Raw genomic sequence first — 27,358 nt, 5'->3', positions numbered from 1 at the left:
GAAAGAAAGAAAGAAAAAAGGAGTTTCTGCCCCACGTGTGAAGGCCAGAGGCAGATGCTAGGTTCTTTTGCTATAGCTATGTACTTAACTTTTTGAGACAGAGTCCCTCACTAAACCTGGAACTTGCTGATAGCATTCAAATGGCTGGCCAGCACCCCTGGGAGCCTCCTGTCTTCCTCCAGTGCTGAGGCTGCAGGCATGCTCCCTAAGCCAGCTCCTAGTTTGCATTCTAGAGATGCTGGTCAGTACTTTATCTTCTGAACATCTTCCCAGCCCTGTCCCAGATGTTTTGAAAGGTGCATTCCCAGGAATTATCATTCCCCCCATTGACAGATGAGAAGCAAAACACTGTCAAATCCAGCAAGGGAGAAAGACCCCTGCTATCTCCTGCCGGAAGTCAGCAGCAATTCAGGAGTCCCCAGACAAAAGAAAAATATGGGCTTTAGTAAAGAGCAGTAAGTGACCCCATCCATCAGATACAAATGTAAGCGCCACGAATCTCTGTGCAGTCCCAAAAGGCATCTCGTAGACCTACCATCTATCTTGAATGTCAGGGAAGAACACACGGGACCGAGATGTGTCCCATCACAACATCCTCACACACATGGTCTGGTGGCCAGCAGCCATCCTGCAAGTGCATGAGTGGGGTGTTACCTCTCGTGAGGCCAACAGAAAGGACATTATCAGATCAGAGCCTGAGAAGACCTGGACAGTGAAATGACTGACTTAGCTGTTTCATTTAGAGAAACAAATCCACTCTCAACTGCAGACTCCCTAAGGGCTGAAACACGCTTGAAAACCAAAAGAGGCAACCTGACATTAAATGTGCTTTGTTTAACCTTGCTTTAAAAAAAAAAAAATCAAACAAAACTCTTCACATGGCCTGCTGGCATTAAAAACCAGAGCAGTTTACAAAAAAAAAAAAAAAAAAAAAAAAAAAATTGCATTTTTTTAAACTTCTCTTTGAAAACAAACAAACAAACAAAAAAGACAATCCTGCATAGGGGACCACACTCTATCAGCAAAACCCAGCAAGTCCCCTCCAACCCCCACCTTAGAAAAGGCCTGCCATGTCCCATCCTCATTAGTCTCTGCCATAATGCTTGACAGGTCACACCTCAGGAAAGTTTGCAGGCTTTTGCATTCTGCCTATACACTGAACTTTATTTTACCAGTTAAAACAAACAGGTGAAAATTTTTCATTTGAATTTTTGAAAGAAATAAAATAATGTTCAATTGCACATGGGAGATGGCTTTTGGTGTTAATGAGTCCATTTAAGTTCTTTTAGGAATAGATAAAAAGGTTCATCTCTAGGTAAGAGTTTCATCTGGAGCCTGACTCTCCCTAAAGACAAGCAGAATTAGGGAGAAGAAGCATATTTATGGAAATTCAAAAATTTCCCTGTCATGAGAATAAATCCAAAAAGATAAATTTTAGCTTCAACATAAAATGAAGTTATAGCTCTTTGACAAATGATATTCTTTGTTGTCATGACAACGGAGCCTACTAGAGGTGTGCATCGAGAGGCCTGCCCATAAATCATATGTTTAAGGAAGGGGTTAAACCAAACATTTCTTGACTATTCCCCAGATATGGTGCCAAAAATGTAATTATAGACATTTGTATCAGTCTACCGTATAGCATGACAGCTCCAATTTTACAAAATGTTAATTAAAAAATCTATTAAATCTATGCCCCTCAGAGAGAAATTAATATCACACCTAAGGTTGAGAGTCATCGCAGCTCAGTGGCTGTGAAGATTGGGCTGGTGGAGTCAGAAAATGGCACTCATCCATTAGCAGCATCGGGATGAGGGTTAGTAAGACACTGACTCCCCAAAGAAGAGAGGCCGAGGAGGAGTCACGATGCTTGAAGGTACCTGGAGCTCAAATAGTGGGAAAGTGATCACGGACTTGAGGATAGAGTTGGAGAGGAAAAGCTAGAAGGCTGAAGTTAGCACATTGAACCCAGAAAGACAAAGTATCGGCAGCTTCCAAGAGGTCAGGAAAAAATGAGTATTAGCTTAAAACTCAGACATTAGAGAAATATTTCTAAAGGCCAAGATCATGACATTCCACCTCAGGGTCACAGGCAGGCTGCCTGCAGGCAACTCCTGTCAGGTCTGCAGCTTTCTCTCCAAAGAAGAGCTGTCCTTCAACGTGTGAAAAATTGCATTTCACAGAAAACCAAGTTGCTTCTCTTTGAAAAGCAGGTGACGTTAGAGGCAATGGGCCTGGATTCCAGACAGCCAGAGCTGAAGTCTGAAAATGCAGCTCCATGCAGACACCTCTGGCCCAGGACTCAGTCAAGGCTTGAGGAAGAGCAAGAGGCTGGCAGAAGGAATGAGTGAGCAGCGTCATCCCCACCATGGGCCACCTGTCTCTTCTGTCATCTCCTGCTCTCAGAAGCCATTTTTCTGGGTTGTTTTGTGCTGCATGGCAAGGTGGGACACCTGTGTTACCTCTCATGTGAGTTTCCACAGAATCCACTCCGAGGGCCACGTGTGTGGACCACTGAAGAAGGTGACACTTCACTCACCTTCTTTAAAGACTGTTAAGTATAGCCCCTAAAACTGAAGTCCCTTTAAAGTTTATTCTCATCATTCATGCTAGAAGTGTGATGTTGTATAAAATAATTTTCAAAGCCCTTGTGGTACCTAGAATGAAGTAAGAGCTTTTGGTCTGATGATCTCCTCAATGGGAAGCCACTCAAGTGCTGTGTATTACAGTGGTCTCCAGAAAGATGTTTCCAATCTTTATCTGTGGGACCTGTGGCAGTGATCTAGTCAGAAGAAAGTCCCTAAGCCTAATGACAACTTATTCCTAAAACAGGAGAGGACACAGAGTCCCAGAGGACAGAATCAGAGAGTGTAGTGATATCTACAAGCCAAAGAACATCAACAACTTCCAGCAATGACCAGAAGCCCAGGGACCCCCTAGACTTTAGAAGATGCCAACACCACCAACACCCCAATTTCAGCTTCTGAGCTCCACAATGGAGAAATAAGTTTTCTAAAGTATATTACCAAGATTGTGACCATGTGTTACTATGACCCTGAGTGACCAATTTGAAGGTATTCCTACCACATGTCAGAGAAGTTCCTCCCAAAACATTGTTTGCAGTATTCTTTAGGTAGATTTGATGTCACTTGAGTTCTTAAAACTTAACACCGTTGCCTCTTACCTGAGAAGCTCCCCATTTCTAATTTAGCCTTTCAGCCTGAGGTCTCACACAGCCTCAGCCACGAATGTTCCCACATTGTAACCAAAGTGACTCAATTGAGGAGTCGCATATGCTCCATGTACTCCATTTGAAACCCACAGCGGTGTGGAGCAAGGTGTGCTTCCGAGCTATTCAACTGGATGAAGCTGTAGAGGGCCCTGGCTCTGCATGCCAAGTGACCAGACATGCACAGTGCTAGTCCAGTAGAGAGAAGGAAGGCTTCCTTCTGTGTGCAGAGCTGTGGCAGCTCCCAAGAGGCACAGGAGAAATAAGCTGGCCCTCAAGTCCCTGCTACCACTCGCTGCAGCTGCATTTCACATACTGCCAGGCAGCTTACCAGATGATTTCCCAGGTAAGTCTCCAGGTCGCCCAACATTATAGATATTTGCCACCTCATTTTATGGAAAAGAAATCTTAGACATGGAGAATCAAGGCCCACGGCCAGAGTTTTTCTGTGATAGATGACAGGACCCTGACTGAAAAATCTATGGGGTAGAGGGGAGGGAGGGTCAAGCCTGCCTGAGTGTGCAGCATAAGAGAGTGAAGCAGTGGAGTGGGTGGGAATAGAGCATGGGAGTAAAAATGCCCTGGAGCTGAAACGCCCTTTAAAGTGTTTGGACTTGGGGCCAGTGAGATTGCTCAGCAGTTAAGGGCACTGGCTGTTCCTGCAGAGGACCAGGGTTTAATTTGTAACTCCAACTTCCTGGGGATCTGATGCCCTCTTCTGACCTCTGCAGGCACCAGGCACTCACATGGTACACATACATATAGGCAAGCAAAATGCTCATACACATAAAAAAATCAATAAATCCTTTAAAGCAGCATCAGTGTACTTGGAATTAATGGAGTTACATTTGCAAGTTTTAGAGCTAAGGATATGTTAATGCTCAGGTCTGCACTTAGGTCTCCATTTGGGAACATAGGGCTCAGTGAATGGTAAGAAGAGGGGCCATGAGGTGAGTTTCAGCCTCCAATGCAGACATCATGGAGAAAACGGAGGAGTTTGGGGCTGCAAAAGTGGGAGAGGTCTGAAAGACACCAGAGAGGAAGATTGAGTTCAGGGAGAGCCAGACATCCTGGCTAATCCAGAAGGAAGCATTCGCAGAGAGCACAGAGCATCTGCTGTGTGGACAGACATGTTAAATCCAGTTGAGAAGAAGCTAATCTCTGTGCTCAGCTGGCAGACAGTGCTGCAGCTTTGTCCTTCTCTTCAGACCTCAGAGGGACTTCCTCCTAGGAAATAGGATGGTAACTAGAAGGTGAAGCTTTGCTTTAAACACTGAGGAGCTTTAGACTCAGAAGGTACGAGCATGCTGGGAAACAGGATGCAAGATGCGGAAGCTGCTAGCCTCCACAGCCAGAAAGCCTCACCTCACAGCGCCACAAGCTGGGCCCTGGGAACATGGTGCAGGGAAAACACCACTTGGGTCACAGATTTGACCTTCTGAACTCAGCAGCTGAGAATAGTGAGTCTTGTGAGCCTTCTCAGGAGTCTATGCAGGGCTGTCGGGTCCCTTTTAGGCCTCATTGGGCTCTCCCTGTCCCACCTCAGTATCCTGGATGTCATCTCTTCTTGCTGTCCTAAAGACAGAGGGTGAGAGCCTGGGAATAACATGCTAATATTAGGGTCTAAGATGATCTGAGTTCTGCATGTTCATCTCCTTAAAAAGCTGGTAGTTTTGTTGGTGGAGCACTTGCTTGGTATGTACAAAGCCCTTGGCTCTAACCCCAGCAGGGCATAAACAAGCATCGGGAAGTAGATGCAGAAGGATCTGAAGTTCCAGGTTATCCCCAGCTACACAGCATACCAACAGCCAGCCTGGGCTACATGAGACCCTTTCTAAAAAGAAAAACCAAGACAAGCACTGGTTACAACTTCAGACTCCATGGTCTGTTATTATCCTGTGGACTTTGGGAAGTCTTGAATTTCTGGACTTGAGCTGTATTTAATCCCTCATTTCCATTATTGCTGTGCTGTGTGTCCTGCCCATGGCCAGGGCCCACTTATGTGTCTTCTCTGCCCCTGAGCAGGAGAGATGGCATCTGCATGTTGCAACTCCCAGCCACTGTCAGACAAGCACACAGACATGAAAACTCTCTCCCTAGGTAAGGAAACTGATCAAACCCATCTCCACAGACTGTCACGTCACATACTCTTTCTCTGCCCTGGTTCCCTATGTCTTTCCCAGGCATACAATAATAAATCACTGCCATGTGACTCTCTCCCTCGGTATCAGCATTCAAGAAGTCCAACAGGAGACACACCTCCTTCCACTCAAGGCTGTGGAGGAGGCACTGGAGCCTGAAGGACACAGGCCGACTGTCCAACAAGGCCACAACAATCATGATTTGGCATAAAGATGGTTTTGTTTGGCTGCTGGGGATTTTTAAAAAAAATGCCATGGCCCTTGCCAACAGTTAGAAACTGGGAGATCTCTCACAAAATCCCTGATCTTACTTCAACTTGAAAAATCAAATTTATTTTCCCCAAGCCTGTATTCCTATACAGAAATTAGAGCTGGGGCTGAAATGGCCTTGTGCACTGAACCAGCCTTTACCAGTCATTTACATCTGCTCAGGATCCCTCCAAGGCTCTGAAGTTCTTCGAGTCTACAGCTAACATTCTAGCTCATAGGAAAAATTCAATTTCGTTTATAGACTCTGGATAAGGCATCGTTTCTGTTTAAAACAGTCCACTGGGGAGCAGGGCAGAGTTATTGTCTATTCACCCTCCTGGCAAGGTGTTGCTATCCATCTCCACAGACACTCTGCTGAAAAACTGTGAATCAATGGTAAGGGCAGCCACAACAGGAAATTTGCTTGACGAGGAACACAAAATGAAAGAAAATCGTTGTGGTTTTAGCATGGAGGTAAGAAAAACAGAAACAGGTCTCGATGGGCTAGTTGTTTCAGTTTATTATAAATAAAAGGGTGGCTACAGCTCAAAACTGGCATCTTAAACAGTTCCAATTGCTGACTTTCCCAGACCGTGTATGTGGTATAGAGTGGCTTAGCTGAAGACCCATGGGCTCTGACGGTGGGGTCACTGAAGGATGCAGAGGTTCCTGAGTGCCCCGGGACCCAGCGGTCCAGCATGGAGGACAATGTCCTGATGGTATATGTGCTTTATAGATAGTGGCAGAAGCAGATTAACTAGCTCATCTGTGCAGTGGAGCTCAGATAAGTGAGCATCTTCAACAGAAGTGCCTCTGTGAGGGGTGTTCCTCACAGGTCCGTAACAGAACATGCCTGACTAGAGCCTGAGCAGACATACCCTGCCGTCTACCCCTCCATCTTCAGCCATACTCTGCTGTCCATCCCTCTGTCTGTAACATATTCTGCCGTCCATCCTTCTGTCTTCAGCCATACTTTGCTATCCATCCCTCCATCTACACAGGCCGAGCTTTCCCCAGGCCACTTCAAACCAGTAACTACAGCTGACAGTAAGGAAATGGTAGGGCTATCCTGGGAAAAGAGGAACTCCTCAGGTGACTCTTTTGGAGCTCAAAACTCCCCAACAGCCCTGGAGATACTGCCTTAGTGAATGGACACACCACAGCTTATCTTGTTCTCCTTTCTCTCATGCTCTGAAGGGCTTCTCCAGTTTGCAGTCTGGGCCTCTTGCAAATTTCCTTGGCTTCCCATTCTCCCTCTCCCTCAAGTTTCTCCTGGTGAAAAGCAGAGCAGATCCAACTGTATCTTGGTGTTAGAGAAGACATATTTTGCCCTTCAAAAGTGTTCACTATCAAGCATGCATAGTGGTTCATGCCTGTAATCCCAGCACACTTCAGGGGGAGGCAGGTGGATTACTATGAGCTGCAAGCCATCCTGGAATACAGAGTGAGACAAGAAGAAGGAGAAGGGGTTGCGGATTTAACTCAGTGGTAGAGCGCTTGCCTAGCAAGCACAAGGCCCTTGGTTCGATCCTCAGCTCCGGCAAGAGGAGGATGAAGAAGAGGAGGAGGAAAAAGAAGAAGAGGAGGAGGAGGAGGAGGAGGAGGAGGAGGAGGAGGAGGAGGAGGAGGAGGAGGAGAATTAGTAAGAAATGTCTATCGTGGTTTGCAAGTCTGTCTGCTCCACCCTATGGTGGACGCACCTACTTCAACATGCTTACTAGAGTCCAAAGAGACAAGCTCTCTTAAAGTAAACAAGGGATAAGTGGGCCTCACAGAACTGAGGATGGGGTTCAGAGAAAGAGAAGGGAAAAGGGGGTGAGAAAAAGAGGAGAAGGAGGAAGACAAGCTCTTAGTCATTCTTCCATTTGGATAATTTTCTGAGAGAATGGGACTGGGAGACCCCATCCCCTGTTCATGCCATTAGGAGCTCTCTGAGAGGCTCTGTGTATTCCGTCCTCAAACTGGCATGTAGGAGGAGTGGGTAGTCCTCGGAGGACTTCCGGTCAACAAGTCTTTTGTGAACACAGTGAAGGCTGTAGAGTTGTCATCATCTGTGTCTTAAGCCCAACATTTCCAGCTTTCCCTTTTGTTGAGTGACACGTAAAGGGAAGAGGGCTTCCTGCATGAAATTATGTCTCATGCCAAGGCAAGTAAGAACAAGGAGACCAGCTCTCTCGCTCTCTCTCTCTCTCTCTCTCTCTCTCTCTCTCTCTCTCTCTCTCTCTCTCAGTGGTTAGCCATCCCAGCATTGGCCTGGAAGTTCCAACCCCCATTCAGTAAGACCCAGGATGGAGAGGAGAGGTCTCTCTTGGTTCTGGGATGCTGGACGCAGGAAGTAGGCCGAGCAGAGTTCTCCAGAGAACACCGCCGGACTGCGCCATACCTTTGCCAGACCCTACAACCTATCCCTTCATTTGTAAGTTACCCCACAAAATAAACCTCCCTTTTAACTACGTGGAGTGGCCTTGATAATTTCACCAATACTCTCTCTCTCTCTCTCTCTCTCTCCCTCTCAATGGTTAACATTAAAAGGAAGTCTTCAGGCTGGTTATTTCATAACTCACATCAAGATAGAAAAGGGAGACAAAATCAGCAGCATCATTTATAAGCCCTGGGAAGTGGAAGTTTCCAAGCTGCCATAAATAAGGACAGGAGTATTTGCCAAGTCAGAGGGCTTGCCAAATTTGAAATCCACTCAATCCTTACATTTTGGAACCCAGAACAGAACACCAACCTTGTGGGATTTATAATAATTTCTTCTCAGCAAAACTTCTTGCTATTTTTAAGAAAGTAAAAACAACATGTAAAAAATATAACATGAGAAGGTTTTTATTTTTTTAACCATCTGGGAGCACTGTGGGTAGTTAGTACTGTGGAGGTGATTAAGTGGAATGATCTGTGCACTGTTATTAAATCCAGTTTAGTCAAAGAAGACTGAAATTACGCAGGAGCCATGTGTGTGTGCGTGTGTGTGCAAGTATGTGCAGGTATGTGTTCTATTGTGCTCTCACTGGAGCTTAATTTCTTTCTCAAACACAGACTCCACCCATATGATTCCATGCAACCAATATAAAATTTTTAATGCATAAAAATTAAAGAAAAATGAAGAAGTATATTTGGGGTATGAGTTCTGGGTAGAAAGACAGTGAGAGAAAAAGTAGAGAAATTATTTCTTAGGAAAGGTAAAAGTGTGTGGGAGGAACAAGCTAAAAGGGTAGCGATCTTGACATTAGCTTATACAGAGTTAAGATGAATTCTAGACACCAAATGATGAGCAGAGGTCTAAGCTCTGAGAGCAGAGGCAGAGCAAGGCTTCTCAGGCAGTAGTCTAATTCCTGGGCCCTCCACAAGTACCTTAGCTTCCTGAGTTGTCTTCTCATGTGCAGATCATGAAAACAGAAGCAGCAGATTATAAACATCCCACTGACTGTCACCCTTGAGGACAAGAGTGACATCTCCTTGGTGTACTCTGGTCTCATCCAAAGCCTAGATCAGTGTCTCACATGCATTTGACACAGCAAAATACCCTAGTTCTTGCATAAACCTGATGTAACAATCAAATGAAGAATTCAGCTTGTGTTCTCATCCCAGTTCTGTCAAGGGAAACAATCTCCCTCCCCCTGCTTAAATGAAAAGATACAGGCATTGGGTGGAGAGGTGTGCATGACTTAAAAGGACAAGGAACCATGATGAGGTTCTCAGAATGATGGCAGGGAGAAGCCTTTATGCCTCTATCGGTGGCTGGGCATTAGAGGACAGGAGCCCCGTGAAGGACGGAGCAGTGAAGCAGCCACCACAGGCCTCCATATTGCTCCTGGTGGAGAGGGTCTTCCATACACAGAGTGTGCCAGACATGTCCACCCTCCCTTCTCTACAAGGGCATGCTGATGTCCCTACTGGTCAGACTCTGTGAGGCAGGTGTGGAATTAAACAAGGCACTCCATCATGTGCTTGGAGGCAGAAGATAGAGAGGTGATGGAATTCCCCCAAATCCAGGACCCTGATATCAGCACAAAAAGAAACACCTGTCTATGGAGTCTGAAATGTCCGAAGCTTCTTAGGAGGTTGGGCTCTGGTCTCCACCCAAAGGTAGAGTGATGCTTACCCCCTGACACCAGGGTGTTGGCTGGAGCTGCACAAACTTACCTGAGGCCGCATTCTATTCTTCACAGCAAACAGCATAGCCTGCATTTTTATTTAACAGTGATTAAGAGTTGATTACAGTTTGATGAGGATTATTAAAAAGAGATAGAAGGGTGGAAAATAAACACACAAGATGTTTCTCCTTCCCTCCTTGGAAACAGAATAAAAATATCAGAAGGAAGGAAAAAACTTACTGCTCGTTAGTTTGTGGTTGGACAGAGATTTTAATTCAGTAAACACAGGCTCTGAGATCTTGTGGTGTGTGAGATGGACTTGACCAAATGACTGGAAAATTAGCATATGCCCTTGGCAGTCTCTCCCAATCCCAGGCTGCCAGAAGGGGGGGGGGGGGAGCGCTCATGTGACCATGCACTGGGAGGCTGCTATGCTCTCTGCTGCAGAGGCCAAGAGCAGCAGCTCAGGCATTTTGTGCCACAATGTTCCACTGTCTGGACCCTGTCCCTGGAGGTAGCTGGATATGTCCTATAATGGCCCTTCCCACCACACCCGGAGCCCAGCTGAGGTGATTTCCCCTGCGATTCCTCATGAGTGAAAACGTCTCCAGGGAGATGAGAAGGGCTGGAAAACCAAGATCTATGAACCAATGCACTTGACAGTCAAAAACAACAGACCTGCCATCAGTTACAATGCATGATACAACCGTGTTCCGGAGTCTCACGAGGCAATTCGCAGTGAAAGCTCTTGACACAACCTATTTCATGAAGTGAAAGGTAAAAAACAGGTGCCAGTTTTCCCACCAGGTCACACACACACCAAGTTCTGCAAGGGGTTCTTTGGTGGCACCAACAGCTCAGGGCTTCCTGAGACTGAGAACAGACACCTTCTCAGGGGCTACATAACCCAGCAATTCATCTGTGTCAAGAATGATCTCTAGGGGTTGGGGATTTAGCTCAGTGGTAAAGTGCTTGCCTAGTAAGCATAAGGCCCTGGGTTCAGTCCTCAGCTCTGGCAAAAAAAAAAAAAAAAAAAAAAAAAAAGATCTCTCTGCTCAATTGCCAGGACCAGAAGGGGTGATCACCACCAGACTGTAAAACTGTACTGTTTGCATAAGTCCCATAGCACTGTTGGGAGACCTGGGAAGTATGTGGAAGGCTGTTTGACATATGTTTGCAAAATCAATACCCCTAACTATCATTACCAGCCTTTAAATCCTGTGTCAATCCCCTTTTTGATTGTAAGGTAAAATTACCCCAAGTTGAACACTGTTCTGGGTGATCAGAGGTGGTGGCAGGCTCAAATAAGTCCAAGATGCAGTCATAGACATCTCAATGTTAGCCTGTGGCCAAAGGGGTAAATGAAGGTGGGAAGGGTGGAGGAGCTACAATGGGGACAAAGGGACATGAAGTATGGGCAGACGGGCAGTGCACTCTGGCCACATCTCCACAGACAGCCCCATCCTTCACTCCTCTTCCTGTGTCATACAAGTTGCTCTGTGTGGCTGACCTCTAGTTGCTTACTGATGGACAGGACACTGTATGTCCCCTTGCTGGGACAGAACGCCAAGTCTTTTCTCAAGAACATAAATGTTTTGTTGGAAAAAACCCACAAAACTTCCTTATGCACTCTGTATCAAATACATTTTAACCAATGAAAATAATACAAGAATCATAAACCGTGCCTCTTGTGTGTATAATTCTTATTGATGGAAACTTTCAAAGCCTTTGCCTAGCTCTGACTTGTTCCAGAGTCCACAGTAGGTGGAATCTCCCAAAAATCTAGGTGACGTTTCTCCCTCCCTCCTCACAATACCTTCAGCTCTGAAAACCACTAGTGACACAGGGGTGATGATATGTGTTTGGGGACAGGAGACAGGGTACAATCTACAGAGAACACAGGACACATGGAGATGAATTATAAAACTTTATTGGCTTGTTAAAGAAATGGATGAATCCAGCAAGTACATTTATAGTCTAGCCACATTGTTAAAACAGCACTTAAAAGTAAAATCTTTTAAAAATGAGATGCATTGTTTACAGGAAATGTGGAAAATAGTCTTGAAAACCCAGAATATTATAGGAAAAAAAATAAGCATGAAAATGAGTCACAGGCGGCCTCTGGATTCCAGCAGATGGATTTGAACCTGATGGGGTGAAACTCAGGGACATGTCTGTCTTGGACATCTCTTGCCACTTCATGTTTGTTTGTAAGTCAGTACATGAATGCATTGGCTGAAGTAAGTTGAGTGGGGGGAGGGATTCTGGTGCTTTGCTTTGCTTCTTACGCATATCCCCCCAAGAAAACAAAGACTTCACACACAGACAGTGTTTGTAGGGGAGGGCAGGGTGCTGCCTCAATATTACTAGCTGCCCTGAGGTGTGAGTCCAGATTGAATGCAGAGTGAATGATCTTATGTCATGTCCCAAGAGCTGGGAGGTCTCTTTGTCTCATCACCAGAACAAGGAGATAAGTAGCTATCCACAAGCTATCTACTGCCTTTGTAGCAGTAATTGTCATATAACTTTCTGGGCTGGAAATTCTGTCAAACTAATTTCAACCTGGCAGCACTCACCCCAGAGCAATTTAAATTCAGGAGAGTCCTCAGCTGTCCCAGGTGTCCTTAGGTTAACCTGACAGATTGCCAAGTATTGAGGGTAGGTATGTGGATGGGGCAGCATGTTCTTAGTGGCAACTCCTGTACCAGATTCCTTGGAGTCAAATCTGAGCTACAGGATCCCAGGAGCTCTGTCATCATAAAACAGAGTGGCTGCACAGCCCACACAGCGGGGGGGGGCAGCCACCTCCTGAGCTCCCTTTCACCAGAGCCCTCCCCATGAATCTAGAGTCTAGACCAAACAAGATGAAGTGAATCAGCCTGTGAAAGAATGAGATCAAAACAAAGGGGGGAGTCTAGACAGCACTATCAAAGCAGGTGGAGGTGTGAATCACCCCCTCACAGAGAGAAGAGTCAGCACAGGATTGAGAGTCTAGTTTGCAATGGAAAAAAAAAAGTTGAGTGTGTTATAATTATGCAAAGCAGCCAACAAAACCAGAAAACATTCTCAGTTTATCATGGGGACAGTTTAGAAAGGGGGAAGGGTAGCAGGAGCAAGGAAGTGCCCTGGGTCCTGTCCCCTCTCACACCCAGCATTCCCAGAAACTGTGTTCCAGCCACTTGTCCCATCAGTTACTTACTCCACACCTCTGTAGAAGTGTGGCCTCTGAGGACAGGCTTCAAGACTCTAGCTATTCTGAGCTGAATTCTGGATCCCAAAGAGTGAGAGGCCAAGGCCGAATGTGCGGTGGTTCTGTGCTGGGGGGTGGGGCTGGGAACCCATTCTCTTTAATGTGTACTGAGGTGTATGTCTCCTGCTGAGATACAGTCCTTCTGCAGCCTATGACTGTCTGAAGGTTGGCTTTTGTCACATCTCATGCTGATATCTTGTGACGTCAGTAGGCATTTCTTACTCCATCTCAGCTGCCTAAGGGCCTCAGAGACCCCATCCATAGTGGGCCAACAAGCTATGAACTATGTCTCTTTGAGGTGATGTGCCTGTTTCCTAATATCAAGGGCCATATTAAGTCCACTATGGACCCCATGAAGATGGGGTGTGCACTCTCTCATCTCATTCTGCTCCTTGAGAGCCTAGAAGTTGGGATTTGTATCAGATAAAGCAGAGGGAGGGTCTTACTCAGATGCCTCTGTACTTGGAGGATGGTGAGAACTCACTGCTCTGAGAACAGCCCAGAAAGGTGACAGGCCTGAGGTCTCAGATAAATAGGAGCCGCAGGGTGACAGACAGGTGTGCATCTCAAGGCTGCTGAAGTCCATGTCACAACTTGCAGTGGCAGGCAGGGAGAAAGTGAGTTCGCAGGGAAAGATAGCCAGCTACAGTGCGGAAGACGATTCTGTCAAAGACAGAAGGAACCAGGTGCAGCCCACAGGCAGGCTTTGTTGGCCTACATAATGTTTTAAAAATAACTGAGCCAACTTTTTAAAAATAGGGATGTTTCACATAAAAATCCAAGTTTCACATCTTCATTAAAGAATGAGAAGACTTGGGATCTTGGGTCCTTGCTCCCTGGGACACTGATGTCTGGGCTAGGTGACAGATGCCCTGGGGCAGCAGGTGTTGGCTTACCTAGACCAGCGTGAGTGCGTAGACTTGCCCAGCACAGCAATGCCTAATTCCTGCCAGAGAGCCACAGACCTAATTCCAGCAAAAATGCCCCTTCTCCCTTCCTAATTCTGTGAAAATAAAACACACGCCATTTGTGAGTCCCCAAAGAGCAGATTTCTTCTAGGGAACCAAAAAAGCCAAGAATAAAAGGCAATGTATAGAAAAGAAAGGCTGTGTTACTGATGGCAGTCTTCGGGGGTTAAAAAAAGAAAAAACAAAGAACACAGGGACTATATGAAACAATTTTCTAATAGTCTGCTGCTTTGTTATTCCCTGGAAGATGCCAAGTGATCTTTGACATATTAAATCGCCTTATCTGTCCACTTCTTTACATCTTAAAACAAAACAAAACAAAAAAGTACCCTGTATTCTTCCCAGCTGCTCACTGAAATGACTGTATTTTTGTTTTTGTTTTTTGTTTTTGTTTTTTCTTTCTGGTCTGAGAAACTTACAAAATAATCTTTAAATATTCTACCACCTTCTTATGGCTCCATGGACTACCATAAAAGTTTAAGAGGTTTTGGTTGTTGTTTTGTTTTGTGGGTGCCGAATGACCGATATTTAGGAGTGTTTGCCACAGGAAGGCCCTGTCTGCCTGGCAGTTTGAATTTCATTTTTCTTTCAGGGGTCAAGATCTCTGCTATTACCTGACCTCTTTGTAAGTCAACACCTTTGGGAAAGACAGAAATCTTAGTCCTGACAGGAGCTGTCACTCAGCAGCAGGGAGCTGGGGGATGGGAATGCAAGGACTCTGAGCCCTCCTTGTGCTGAGACCCACCAGGCGCCTGGAGACAGAGCCTGTGAGATCTTATGGCAGTGACTGGCCCTCTTCAGACACAGGCTTGGATGCCCTAGGCAAATGCTGTAATCCACAGAAATGCAAAGGCTTGAGTCCAACAATACTGGAGTGTAAAATACCACAGTATTTGCCTTAGATCAAGTGGGACCTAAATGGATTCTGGTTTATTAAGATTGATGCCATGCTTACAGAAGATTCAAAACAATTCCCAAACATGCTGGGGTTGTTAAAAGAAAAACCTGTAAATCCTTAAAGATAAATTACACTTTAAAGGGGGGAATGTTACTAAGTTTCCACTTAAGATATGCTCTATATGTGCATGTGTAATAGGGCTGAGTATGGATTTTGAATGAAATGTCCCAGCCTGGCTCTGAAGGGGACCTAAAAAGAAAGGCGTGTGGAGGGTGTGGACAAAGCTGCTGCCTGGTACAGATGGGACAGAGCCCACAAAGGCCACTGTGGTGAAAAGTGGATGAAAGCAGGGTCTGGAGGTCAGATAAAGTGGGGCATGGTTGGAGGTAGCAGCAATTGGTAGCTAGAAGGCTGCTCTCTCAGCACTGAGGAAGGCCACTTTAAAGCACATATTCATTAGCAACCTGCGGCCTCTTTGCTGCTGGGGTCAGGACAAGCTTTCCTGGCCATGAAAGCCCAGTAGTAACTCAGCATGCTCCTGGGGACTATCCTTAGACTGTGCTCTCCTGCTCACAGCAGGCCAGTCGTTCTGCTTGCAGGCCTATTCACACTAGAAAACTGCAGCTCTGTAATGCAAACTGTATGAAATGTGAGGCCCTGCTCACTAGGCAAACTTCTAAAAGGCAGATGGTTCACAGAGGGCAATGAAAAGGGTCAAGATTATAATTCCCTATATGCATATGTTCTACCATTAGTTATTCTCAGACCATTATTAATCTAAATCCACATCCCTGACCACACAGTCACTGCTGCTGCTGCTGCTGCTTAATTCTACTAGCTGGTGGACTTTCAAGCAACCATTAGCATTATGTGCTCTAACACCTAAGCTAAATGTTTGGATCTTTGCTGCCAGCAAAACAATGAACCTTTTAATGACACCACAGAGTCCCCAAAGCAGTGGTGTGTGCACCCATAACTCCTTTAGTCACTAAGGCTGTAGGTAGAAATCATGACAGTCAGTAAGGATTAGAAACAGAAGATGTTGCTGAAATAAGTGTTACGTGTAGTTAGACTTGTAGTGTACACTTAGACATAGCTATGACTTTAGATAGATAGATGCATAGTTTTTAAATTTGCAAATCACCTTTAATAAACAGAAGCAATTAATGTCAGCACATTTCCAGTATAGTCAAACAGCACGCCTTTCAGAAGAGAGGCATAATCCAATGAGATTTCGCTTTGACTCTATATTTGAACTACTGTAAGAACAGAAGGTGAATCTAAGTGTGTTCTTCCACTAGCTGCCTGAAACCTGCCTCTGCCTTGGTGTTCCCCAGTCACAGCTTACAATAAGCAGGCTGCAGACATCCTCGGAGAATAGCCCATGTCCACAGACACCCCCAAATAAGCGGTACTTCCTGGGATAAGCAACAGTGGTCCCAGGAGTCCGCCTAGAAGGCATCAAGCACGCACCACAGCCCTCCTCTGTCTTTTCCTTACTCCAGTTACCCATCCAGTGGGATCTTATGAAACAAAACAAAACCTAAAAGAAACACAAAATGAAACATAAGTCATGCTCAAAAGAAAATCAACAGAAATCCACATGCAAACACAGTCACTTTTAAAAGAACATAACACATCAAAATAAAACACAATGTGGAAGATGCTTTCAAATGCAAGGCAATACATACTAACCACACAAATTGTGATAATATGGGCATCACATTATTGAGCAACTTAGTTTTAAACTCAAAACCAATTTATATGATACATAAAATGTAGGAAAGCAATGGAAAAGATTTTTGCACACAGATCCAGCCACAGTTCTATCAGACATTTTCAGCTTAACAAAAGGGGGGAAATCTGAACACAACATAAACAACCCTTGGAGAATTCATAAGTATTTTCTTATGAGGGCAAGTGGATTCAGCAACAAGTATCTATTTAAACCTCAATTCTCTTTACTTTCCTAATTTCATCAAACTATTTCAAAGTAATTGATTTATTACTCAATAACTGAGTCAAAGCCTGGTTGGCAATACAACAATCTAAATATTTTTCTCAGGAATTCTAATATTACCTAAATTTAAGTATTCACCATATTATATATATATATATGATATACATATAAATGTAATGCCTATTATATGACTTAATACATAGCATTGGAGCATGTAGAACATTACATATTATGCATATATTATATTATTATTCATAGATATTATATATTCATAGATATATGCATATATTACATATGCCATACGTTTTTATCTAATAGAGAGCAATGACTGAACACAGATGAAAACATCAACTCTATAACAGATGATACAAGATAAGAAAGGTGGAGTTCCTTGACTTCAAACACCTCATTGTCCTGCCAGGTTCTCTTCTAAACACTGTGCTCCAGTTGTCCTGTTGAGTTTTCCAACCAGGCCAATGAGACAATTCTGCTATCGTGCCTTCTTTACTGGCTAGGAAACTGAGACCTAGAGAGCTAAGCAATGTGCCCAAGGCCCAAGCATCCTGTGTGCAGTTCCACCCAGCCCAGGAAGCCCTTACACCACCATATGAGGAAGAGACAACAGTACAGGTTCTCTCTGAACATGGCTGTGGGAATACAGTAGGAACATCCAGAGTTCTAGCGAATTCTGTGTGTCATTTTAATGAATCCTCACCAGATTCCCAAGGGGCAAAGTAGATGGCACCTCACTAGAGGCCCTTAAGATATTTTTAAGCTCATCACTGACAGAATCCTTCAAGACACTCCATTCTGCTCTAAGCAGGTATCTGGTCTGCCAAGTGTGGGGTCAGCTGTCTCCAGGACAGTAATCACCACCACCACAGTGTGTAGCATTGCTTACAATAATGCTGAGGAGTCTACAGTGCTTATTTCCTGTGACATCCATTGTCCCTGCCCTTCTAATGGAGAAAGGACTGGATACCGGCATCAAGTGTCGCTCATAGGTTTAATCATTGCCACCCTGAGAAGTTAGGGAATAGTCTAAGATGATAGTTAGTTCCATTTCCTACAAGGCCAGGGTTTTTTTCCTACTTGTTTTGTCTCCAGGCAAACGCTAATGAAGCTCAGTTAAGAGTAAACTATGGCCCAGAGTGTGAGCTGGCCAATTGGCAAGCCAACTCCTCAGTTACTCCTGCAGATCTGCAGAGGGAAGCTCTTGAACTCCTTCCCACTGAAACAACAGGATTAATATAAGGAGTCAGGCTTGCCAATGAAAACAGGAGAAACCGGATGGGTGGAAATAGAAGACTTTATCCCCTAATTAAAAAAAAAAAAAAAAAGGTTGTTGATTCAAGGTACTCATTCTCCCAAACATTCAATGCAGGAGGGCATTCGATTTGAAAAAAAGCAGCACAGGCTACCAGTGTAGTCTTTCCTTTATGTGCATTTATGACACAGAAACTCAAGAGTTTTGCCAACAGCAGAGTGTTTGCCACAAGAGCCAAACCGCTTTTCCTTTACTTCTATCTGTCGTTTTAATGACCAAACCTCTCCCTGGTCATGGATCACAACCACTGGAAATTAGAAGTCACTCCTCTAGATGCCACCACTAGTCACTGTCATTGCTCAGACCTCAGCTGCCTTTGCGCCAGCTGCTCACCCTGAAGCAACCTCTCTGGTCTTCTGCTTCCTTTGGGGACGTTCTTCACACACAACAAAGCAGATTCAATCCAAAAAGAAGTGAAGTGGGTACCAGCCTGCTATAATAATAAGCCATGAGCAGGGTGTCAAGCCATCACCCCACACTCCAAAACTGCTGGTCAATCTCCCCTTTTCTCATTCACTGCTGACAGACTGAAGGGATTCTACAAAATATCGCAAAATTGTTTCATCTAGAGTTGATCTTTATAGGAAACATGCCTTTATTTCTAAGGGCTGACAGCAAGGAAGAGGTCCAGTGTACCCATCAGGAGCCCCCAACTTCTACCCTCTCATGTTTAGAAAAAAAAAAAAGCAACTCAAGAAAGGAACCTCAAGATGATATGAAACAATAGATGATTATTTTCTTCCAGCGAGGGGGAAAGTTTTTAGACCACAACAAATGGCTGAACATCTTGTGGGTTTAGCAGCCAAACTAGCTGTCTAGCTTTTGAGCCCGAAATATAGATATTTTGACAATGTGACATTCTGAAGCATTTGCAGCATTCCCATGGTGCATGGTGGTTACCAAAAAATCAGCCCCTCCACCAAAAACAACTTCAAGGAAACTTTGTCAGCACTGTGTAGACTAGCAGCACTAATGGGGTAAGAGCAAAGTGGAATCCATCTCAGAAGTAAGGGCACAGCTGGAAACAGAGAAATTGATACGGCAGATAGACCCTAGCATCCAACCTCTGCTGTTCACTGATTTAGAATCTGCCCCTTGGTCTCATCAAAAGGAAGGGCTGGAGAGGGCCTTGGAAGGCCAGCAAAGCACTCTGCTTTTCTGTCATTGGCTCCCAACCCACTTAGATATATTCATAGTCAAGTGTGTACACATGTTCCTCTTATTACTCAGAAGCAATCAGCCATAAAATGGCAAGGATCTGCAGTACATTTAAATCAACTGCAATTTATCCAGAGCAAAAAGGAAAAGTGCTGAGTCCAGAGGAAGCAGAGGGAATGGAAGAAAGCCCCAGCTGCCACCTCAAATTGCAAATCTTGCCACAGTTGTCATTTGGGGAGCTTAAGCAGAAAACTACCAGCTTGGGCATTGTGAATGTGGCCACATGGTGGGAGTGAGTGTCCCATACCACCTATGAGGGGAGAGCTGAAGTCCAGATGTAGAAGCTCTAGATCATTGGACCATCTTTTATAAAGGCACTAAGAAATTTCTCTGTATATATTAGGGACTTAGTATCTTCTCTGAGCTCAGTCCAGAAGGTGCTTACACAATCTTTAACCACACTTTTGCTTCCTAATAATGGCAGACTATCCATATGTCAAGTCTTCAGAGGTTTCCTTCCACCAAGATCCTTCCAGATGCCTCGACTATGCTTCATTTTCTGCACAAACACTCTTCCCCATTCACCCAGTTCATAACTCTTGGCCTATGCTCCCACTCATGTCACTTTTTGCAATTCTGAAGTCTTATATTTGTTTTGACTTGTCCACATGCCAAGCTGACTCCTACATCCTACAGAAAGGCAGTGAAAGAGAAATTCCATATCTCCTATGTCTGACACTACATCACACAAGTGCCTGTGGGTGGACACATTGTGATTCAGCACAGTGCTGTGTGAACTTTGAGCTGCACTCAACTATACAGCCAAGGAGTCAGTGAGTCAACTGCACAGCCAAGGGGTCAGTGAGTCAACTGAACAGCCAAGGAGTCAGTGAGTCAACTGTACAGCCAAGGAGTCAGTGAGTCAACTATACAGCAAAGGGGTCAGTGAGTCAACTGCACAGCCAAGGAGTCAGTGAGTCAACTGAAGAGCCAAGGAGTCAGTGAGTCAACTGTACAGCCAAGGAGTCAGTGAGTCAACTGCACAGCCAAGGAGTCAGTGAGTAAACTGTACAGCCAAGGAGTCAGTGAGTCAACTATACAGCAAAGGAGTCAGTGAGTCAACTGTACAGCCAAGGAGTCAGTGAGTCAACTGCACAGCCAAGGAGTCAGTGAGTCAACTGCACAGCCAAGGAGTCAGTGAGTAAACTGTACAGCCAAGGAGTCAGTGAGTCAACTGCACAGCCAAGGAGTCAGTGAGTCAACTGAACAGCCAAGGAGTCAGTGAGTCAACTGCACAGCCAAGGAGTCAGTGAGTCAACTGCACAGCCAAGGAGTCAGTGAGTCAACTGCACAGCCAAGGAGTCAGTGAGTCAACTGTACAGCCAAGGAGTCAGTGAGTCAACTGCACAGCCAAGGAGTCAGTGAGTCAACTGTACAGCCAAGGAGTCAGTGAGTCAACTGAAGAGCCAAGGAGTCAGTGAGTCAACTGCACAGCCAAGAAGGAAAGGACAGTTGTAACATAATATACATTCTACTGTTCCTCTTGGTTGCCTGGTTTTGTGATATGAAAGAAAATGGCCCCAAAGGAGCAACACTATTAGGAGGTGTGGCCTTGTTAGAGGAAGTGTGTCACTGTGGGGGCAGGTTTTGAGATCTCTTTTGCTCAAATTTTCCTCAGTGTGACTTTTAGTTCAACTTCCTGTTCAGTTACTCCAGTACTATATCTGCCTACATGCTGTCATGCTCCCCATCATGCTGAAAATGAAATGAATGTCTGAAACTGTAAGCAAGCCACCCCAACTAAATGTTTTCTTTATAAGAGTTGCCATGGTCATTGTGTCTTTTCACAGTAATAAAAACCTGAACTAAGACACCTAGGTACTTTCTTTCATTCTTAAGCATCTGACACAAAATTCTTCTGTGGTCAGAAGATATTAGAGCCTCAGAGCTCGGCACATGGACACCTAGTGGGCAAGCTCCCAAGGAAAGTATGCTGGCCTTGGTTTATTCTAATCCTCACATTAACCTATATGACTGTGTGTGGGAGTGACCCTGAGGAAAGAAACCACTGTCCAGCTAGAGATAAAAAATAGTGACCCATGACGGAGGGTTCTCAGCAAGGAAGAAGTCTGATTTGATTATGCAAAATTAAGTAAAGTTATGAGATGAAAATTAAAGTAAGAAACAGAAAGTTCTTGGCAAAGTAAGACTACAGGAGGAAAGCCAAATTGGTTGCACAACTCAAACTCAATGATTCTAAGGAGGTTGTGGCCTCATCAGAAGGGCCTCATGACAAGTGTCAAAGCATGCAACAACATTTCATAAATTTTACCCTGATTCACCAAATCATCCCCAAATTGCCTTAAGTGGAATAGAAAAGAGGAAGAAAAGAGAGGTACTCAAAATTTTCCACAATGGCCAAACAGAGGTGCTCAGGTGAATGCAGCCTTTAGTGGACTGCAAACAGCCTTTTTAGTCTCAATACCCATACACAAATTTCCCTCTGTATCCTAGGGACATTGGCTACCCTGGGATATCCATGTATACCCATGGATACAGATGTCCTCTGACACTCCAGCCCTGTGTAAGACAGTGCACTAACTTACATACAATCTGTGCCCACTGTTCTGAATGTTTAAATTATCTCTAGTTAGCTGACAATACCAATGTGACATAACAACCTACAAATTGTAATTTTGCTCTTTTTTTGAGAGGAAAACAACAAGAAAAAAATCACCCATATTTTATACAAACTCATCCTTCTTCCCCAAAGTATTATTGATCCACAATGCAAAACACTAGGGTGCAGGGATCAAATGTTGGCACTGCTGCTATCGCCAGAGCTTTTGTGCCTTTACTGGGTCTTACCAAAATACCCCATCCAGTGGATTATTATAAAATGTGAAGTTATGCAGGAGGGGAATGATGCCAGTCCTCACACCCAGTGAGAATGTAACTGCATAAAATCTATTAAGATCCTCATACATGCGTCAAGCAGTTTGGCTTTGTCCACTTGTGTCTAAAGCTGTAAACCACAAGCCACAGTAGATTTGGGAATGAATTTCCAGAAAAGCAAATAATATATCCAATGTAAAAAAATCAGAAGTGTTCAGGAAAAAAACAGTGCCTGTCTGAGGACGACAATAGTTACTGTTGTGGGGATGAAAATCAGGAGATGGAGGGAGAAAGGTGGTGGAGGAGGGGGAGGAACCAGAACACAGTGATCACCATTGGTGGACTGCAGCAGCTGAAAGAGTTAAATGTGAGCACATGCCCTAAGCAGAGGGATCACAGGCTCCAAAATGGGAGTACAAACCCAGGTCCAAGCTCAAACCCACCTCAAGAGGAGGAGAATGAGTAGAAATGAGATTCTCACTCACACTGGGCACCACAAACAGCAGTTCAGGGTCCAGGGACTATTGTCCTCTTGCTAAGAAAGTGACTACTAGGGACTTTTGTGGGAGTCATGTTCCTACTTATTGCTACAGTCCAGTTGTCGTCCCATGATCTGGAACGGACAAAGTGACACTATCTACATCCTTGTTCTGAGGATTGGTGTGGGCATGCCCAGTCTGATGATGGTGTTAGCTTCCTGTGTGCTGATGCTATATGCAAGCTCCTTACTTCGTGTGCTCAGCCCTCACAAGCAAGAACACTAGCCGTCCACTTCCCAGGGTCCCAGACCAAAGCAGAGCCACCAGTCCGCTTCCTTGGCTGTTGGGCACTTGTTGAGAACGGAAAGGAGAAGAACTTTGTCCAGAGTTGATCTGCCTGAGCCCACAGACAATGGATGACATAGAAAATGTGGTTCCTGCAGCCAGCCACACCCTTTGTCTCCGGTGCCTTCCTCAGAGATGATACCGGCAGGATGGCCACCATCTCAGCTGCCACCCAGCTGTCACAAGAACCGAGACATGCTGCTCCACCAGAGGGTTTGGCAGGGCTGTCATGGGATCATGTGACCTGCCAGGAGTACTTGAAGAAGGTTAGTATGAAATGATGTCCAGCTTGTGCTTTGTCAGTCTATTGGGACTTAATGGCCACCTGTGAGGAAAAACTGAAGGCCCCAGGAGAACCTGGGGAGGCGTAGACAGCCAAACCCCACGGCTGTCCCTTATTCCAGCAAGATGCAGAAAGACAGAACCTTGCACTCATCATCCATCTGGACTATCCACTCATTTGTACCAGTGAGAATGTGCTCAGAGATTGGTGCTCTGAAGGCATTTCTCTCAGGAGGAACCCTTGGGATTCTGACCACAGCCAGTCACTAGGCATGTTCCATTGGCCCTTCAGGTGGCCCGTTTATGAAGCCTCATTAAACATCACCAGTGGGAAACTCAAACTCTAACTAACATGAACCAGGGATGTAGCTCTACATTCAGACTGAGGGAGCCATAGGTCTCTCAGCTTGGTTTAAACCAAGCTGCTGTTCCAGAAGTCTCTGCTGCTAGGGACAATCCCTCAAAGAGTTCATTTGGAAGAAGGCCTTTATGCTGGGCCATACCATCACAGGCTTCCCAGCACCCAGCAGCGTCTCCCTACACTGGCCAGCCTCAGCAGCTTCACAGGGCAGCATTCCCTTCTGAAAGGCAGGGAAGATTCTCCACTCCCCTACTCCTTTGTGCTAGAATGCAGGGTCCCTTCTTAAGTCTTGGGTGTCATTATGATGTGGAGAAGACTCTGGTTATTAAGAAGCACACATTACACTATACACACCACATGTATACACACACAGTCACACATAAATACACAAATGCACAAATATACACATACATACATATAAATGTACAGGTGTACACACACAAACCCCAATACATGCAAAAACACATACATACACACAAACAAACACGTACTCATACATATATACTCACAAATACGCATATATACACATAAATGCATACATATGTACACACATAAACACATACATACACATATATAGACACTCAGACTGTTTTGTTTTTTATTTTTGTGTGCATCTGTGATGTGTGTGCATGTGCATATCACACATAGCACATGTGTGGAGTCAGAAGACCACTCTGTGGAGTCAGTTCTCTTCTCCTTTCATATGGCTTCTAGGAGTTGAACTCAGGTCATCAGGCTTGCATGGCAGCACTACCTACTGAGCTTCCCTGTGTCTTGATGGCTGGAACCAATATGAGAGTCACAACTGCCAATGCCCATTCCGGCTCCTGTGTCAGGGAGTAGCTAGTGTTACCATTGTTGCTATTCAGAAAGAGACAAAGGCTTATGAATGTCAAATTCCCCTATTACTTCAGTGGTGGGGAAGGAGAGTCAGTGTGACCCCTGGAAGGTCAACTATGCTCCACACCTGGGAGGATTCAGGCATCACAGATTGGACGAGACAGGTTATACAAGGAAAAGGAAAGCTGCCATGAAGTTGGAAAGGGCATAGGGTGAAGGTGGATCTAGGAGGAGTTGGGGAGAAGTCATGAGAATATGATGGAAGCACACTGACTGCATGTGGAAAATTCTTAAAGAATTAATAAGAATACCAACTAAAACAATCAGAGCCAAGCATGGTGGCACACAGCCCTTGGGAGCAGGTGTATGTCTGTAGTTTAAGGCCAGTCAAGGGCTACTTAATGAGACCCTGTCTCAGATGGAGTGGAGACTGAAGAGATATCTCAGCAGTTAAGAGCACTGGCTTTTCTTACAGAGGACCCAGGTTCAATTCCTAGTACTCACATAGCATCTCATAGCCATTTGTAACTCCAATTCCAAGGGGCCCAACATTCTCTTCTGACCCTGAAGGGAACCACATACATGGTGCACAGGCACACATACAGGTAAAACCCTCAGCACATAAAATAAAAATAAATAAATCTAAAGAAAGGGGGTGAGTGAAAGATAGGTCTATGTTACACTAAGCGTATATTTAAAAAAAAAAATACTAAGGAAGACAAATTGCCAGCCTGGAACTCACAGATGACCTTGGCCCATTTCTTTAACTACCAAGAATTCCGTCATAAAAGTGAACACCACTTTAAACCACTGGCGATGTTTTTGAAGCCTACACTGTTGGAATAGCCTTCACAAATGCTTGGCTCCCTCCTGGCCAGGAGCATCATGGGTATTTCTCTTTTGTTTTCTTTCCTGGGTTGCCCACACCTCTGTTTCTGTGTGGCTCTGTCTCCCAGCTCTGTACATACGGCTTCTTCTCTCATCCCATCCTCTCTCTATTCTCCTGTGGCTTGGAAGAATTGGGAGACAGGACAGCTGAGTGGGAGTCATGTCCCAGATTTGGACTTTTCCTTAAAGATGAACTGCAATTTCAACTTTATTTATTGACTATAATTTTCCCCTGACACATTAGTGGAAGGAGGATCTTGTTGGCTTCATTTGAAAACAGACTGGTATCCCCATTCTACAGATTAAAATGTGAGGTCTCGGGAGGACTGAATTCATAATTTGATTTAATTGCATGTTCTCTCATTAACACAGCAATAAACCACACCCACAGGATGGGGCGGGGTAGAACACCTATATGTCTAGAAAGAATTGTGTACAATTCAGCTTATAATTTTGGGTCAATTTTTTTTCTTGAATGTCTTTCCTAAGACAAATGCCTTTGTTAACCCACCAAGAAAGCACTGTTTGGAAAACGAAGGGGATTTGTGTATGGGTGAACCTAGACTTGCCATCAAGGTATCTTATTTAAAATCCTAGGGAACTGTCAGTGTGTTTCCAGGTTTATTCATGGGAAGAAAACTCCAAGCCTGCCTATGATTGATAAGCTCAAATATTACAAATGACCTTCCCAACCACACTTCAAATCATAGGTCTAAATACACAATTGAGGTGAATGGCGGAGGAAAATGCCATAGAAGAGAATTTTTCTCTAATTCAGAGTTTGTTCTCCTGAAAAGTCTAAACTCAGAGCAGAAATCCTTGGGGACAAATAATGTGGGCTGTGCAGAGCCACTGCTGCCGATGCTCAGGGTAGCTATGACCCCTCTTGCCTTGGCCTGGATCATCAGGATGGCTTTCCATGCCAAATAGCAGCTAGTGGCTGCAATATCACTCTGCATTCAAATACTGGCAAGGGTGACAGATTTCATACCTACAGGGGAAAGTGTCTAAGAGCATTCTGTGGCTTTTGTTCCAATTCTAAGACCTCAGAAAAGCATTTTTTCAAGGGATTTTGAAAAACCCCCAGTTAAAGGGCTCTACTGTTCCACAATTAAGAAAAAGGAATAGGTAATATTCATGAAACTAAATCTCAATAGATTTTCTGTTTCCATTTTCCCTGAACACCAAACCAGCTGCCTACAGGCAAGAAGAGAGCCCAGAACATGTCCTCTCTCCCATCCATACCTACCCTGGTACACTTCAGCCTACCAAGACCTCAGCCAGAGATGTAAGAACCCTGACTGCATTTACCAGGTAACTGCACCTAACTGACAGCCACAAAGCCCCTTCAGCTGATTTCTTGAGGGAGAAAGTAGATGTTCTGCTTTATAAACTTCATTAACACAAAATAAATTAATTAGAGACTTGCATAATATTGGACACAATGATCTGCTGGTTGCTGTATTTTCCAGGGGAAACTATGACTTGATAAGAAGCCTAATTTGCTCTTTAAGCCTAATTCCATCTCACCTCTTCCACCCCTGGATGAACTGAGAGACAGCATGGAATATCAATTCCTCTATGAATGGGCTCATTCTCACAGCAAGAAGCCATAGAGTCTAAATGTCTCCATCATGCTGGAAAATTCACAAAATTCAAAAGGAAAAGTCACTGTTCTAACCCTCAGCACTACAGATTCTGGCGGGCAGGCTGAGGCAACAGATGATTATCTAAATCCATAGCTTCATTTCCCAGAATGTAATGACAAAACTCACCTAGAGCTGAAATAGCCATCTGCCATGTCATTTGTTTGCTTGTTTGTTTTTAATTCTCAGAATTTAAAAATGGTATTGGCAGAGAAGGGTGATTTCACACAAATGACCCACTTTCCAACTTGCAGAGCCAGAACTATCATCCCACAAAATGTTGTCACCTGACTTCAGAGAGGAGCCTGAGCACAGAAGACATCTGGAATGATCTTAATGGCATCA

General features: G+C 44.6%; 1 protein-coding gene across 7 annotated transcripts in view; it reads right to left on the bottom strand.

Annotated features, from left to right (window-relative positions):
• Positions 1-27,358, bottom strand: part of Ntrk2 (neurotrophic receptor tyrosine kinase 2) — a 337,894-nt gene that overhangs the window by 195,071 nt on the left and 115,465 nt on the right. Inside the window, exon 13 of one of the 7 annotated variants that reach the window (XM_036187686.1) lies at positions 11,629-16,375. The exons of the other annotated variants lie outside the window; for them this stretch is intronic. Within the exon in view, the coding sequence (XP_036043579.1) occupies positions 16,338-16,375 (38 nt within the window). The 3' untranslated portion in view covers positions 11,629-16,337. Of the gene's footprint in view, positions 1-11,628; positions 16,376-27,358 lie in introns of those variants that run through there. 7 annotated transcript variants of the gene reach the window in all.

This window comes from Onychomys torridus, chromosome 5 (assembly GCF_903995425.1).
Source record: "Onychomys torridus chromosome 5, mOncTor1.1, whole genome shotgun sequence".
Taxonomy (NCBI): Eukaryota; Metazoa; Chordata; class Mammalia; order Rodentia; family Cricetidae; genus Onychomys; species Onychomys torridus.
This window is presented reverse-complemented; position numbering and strand designations above follow the sequence as displayed.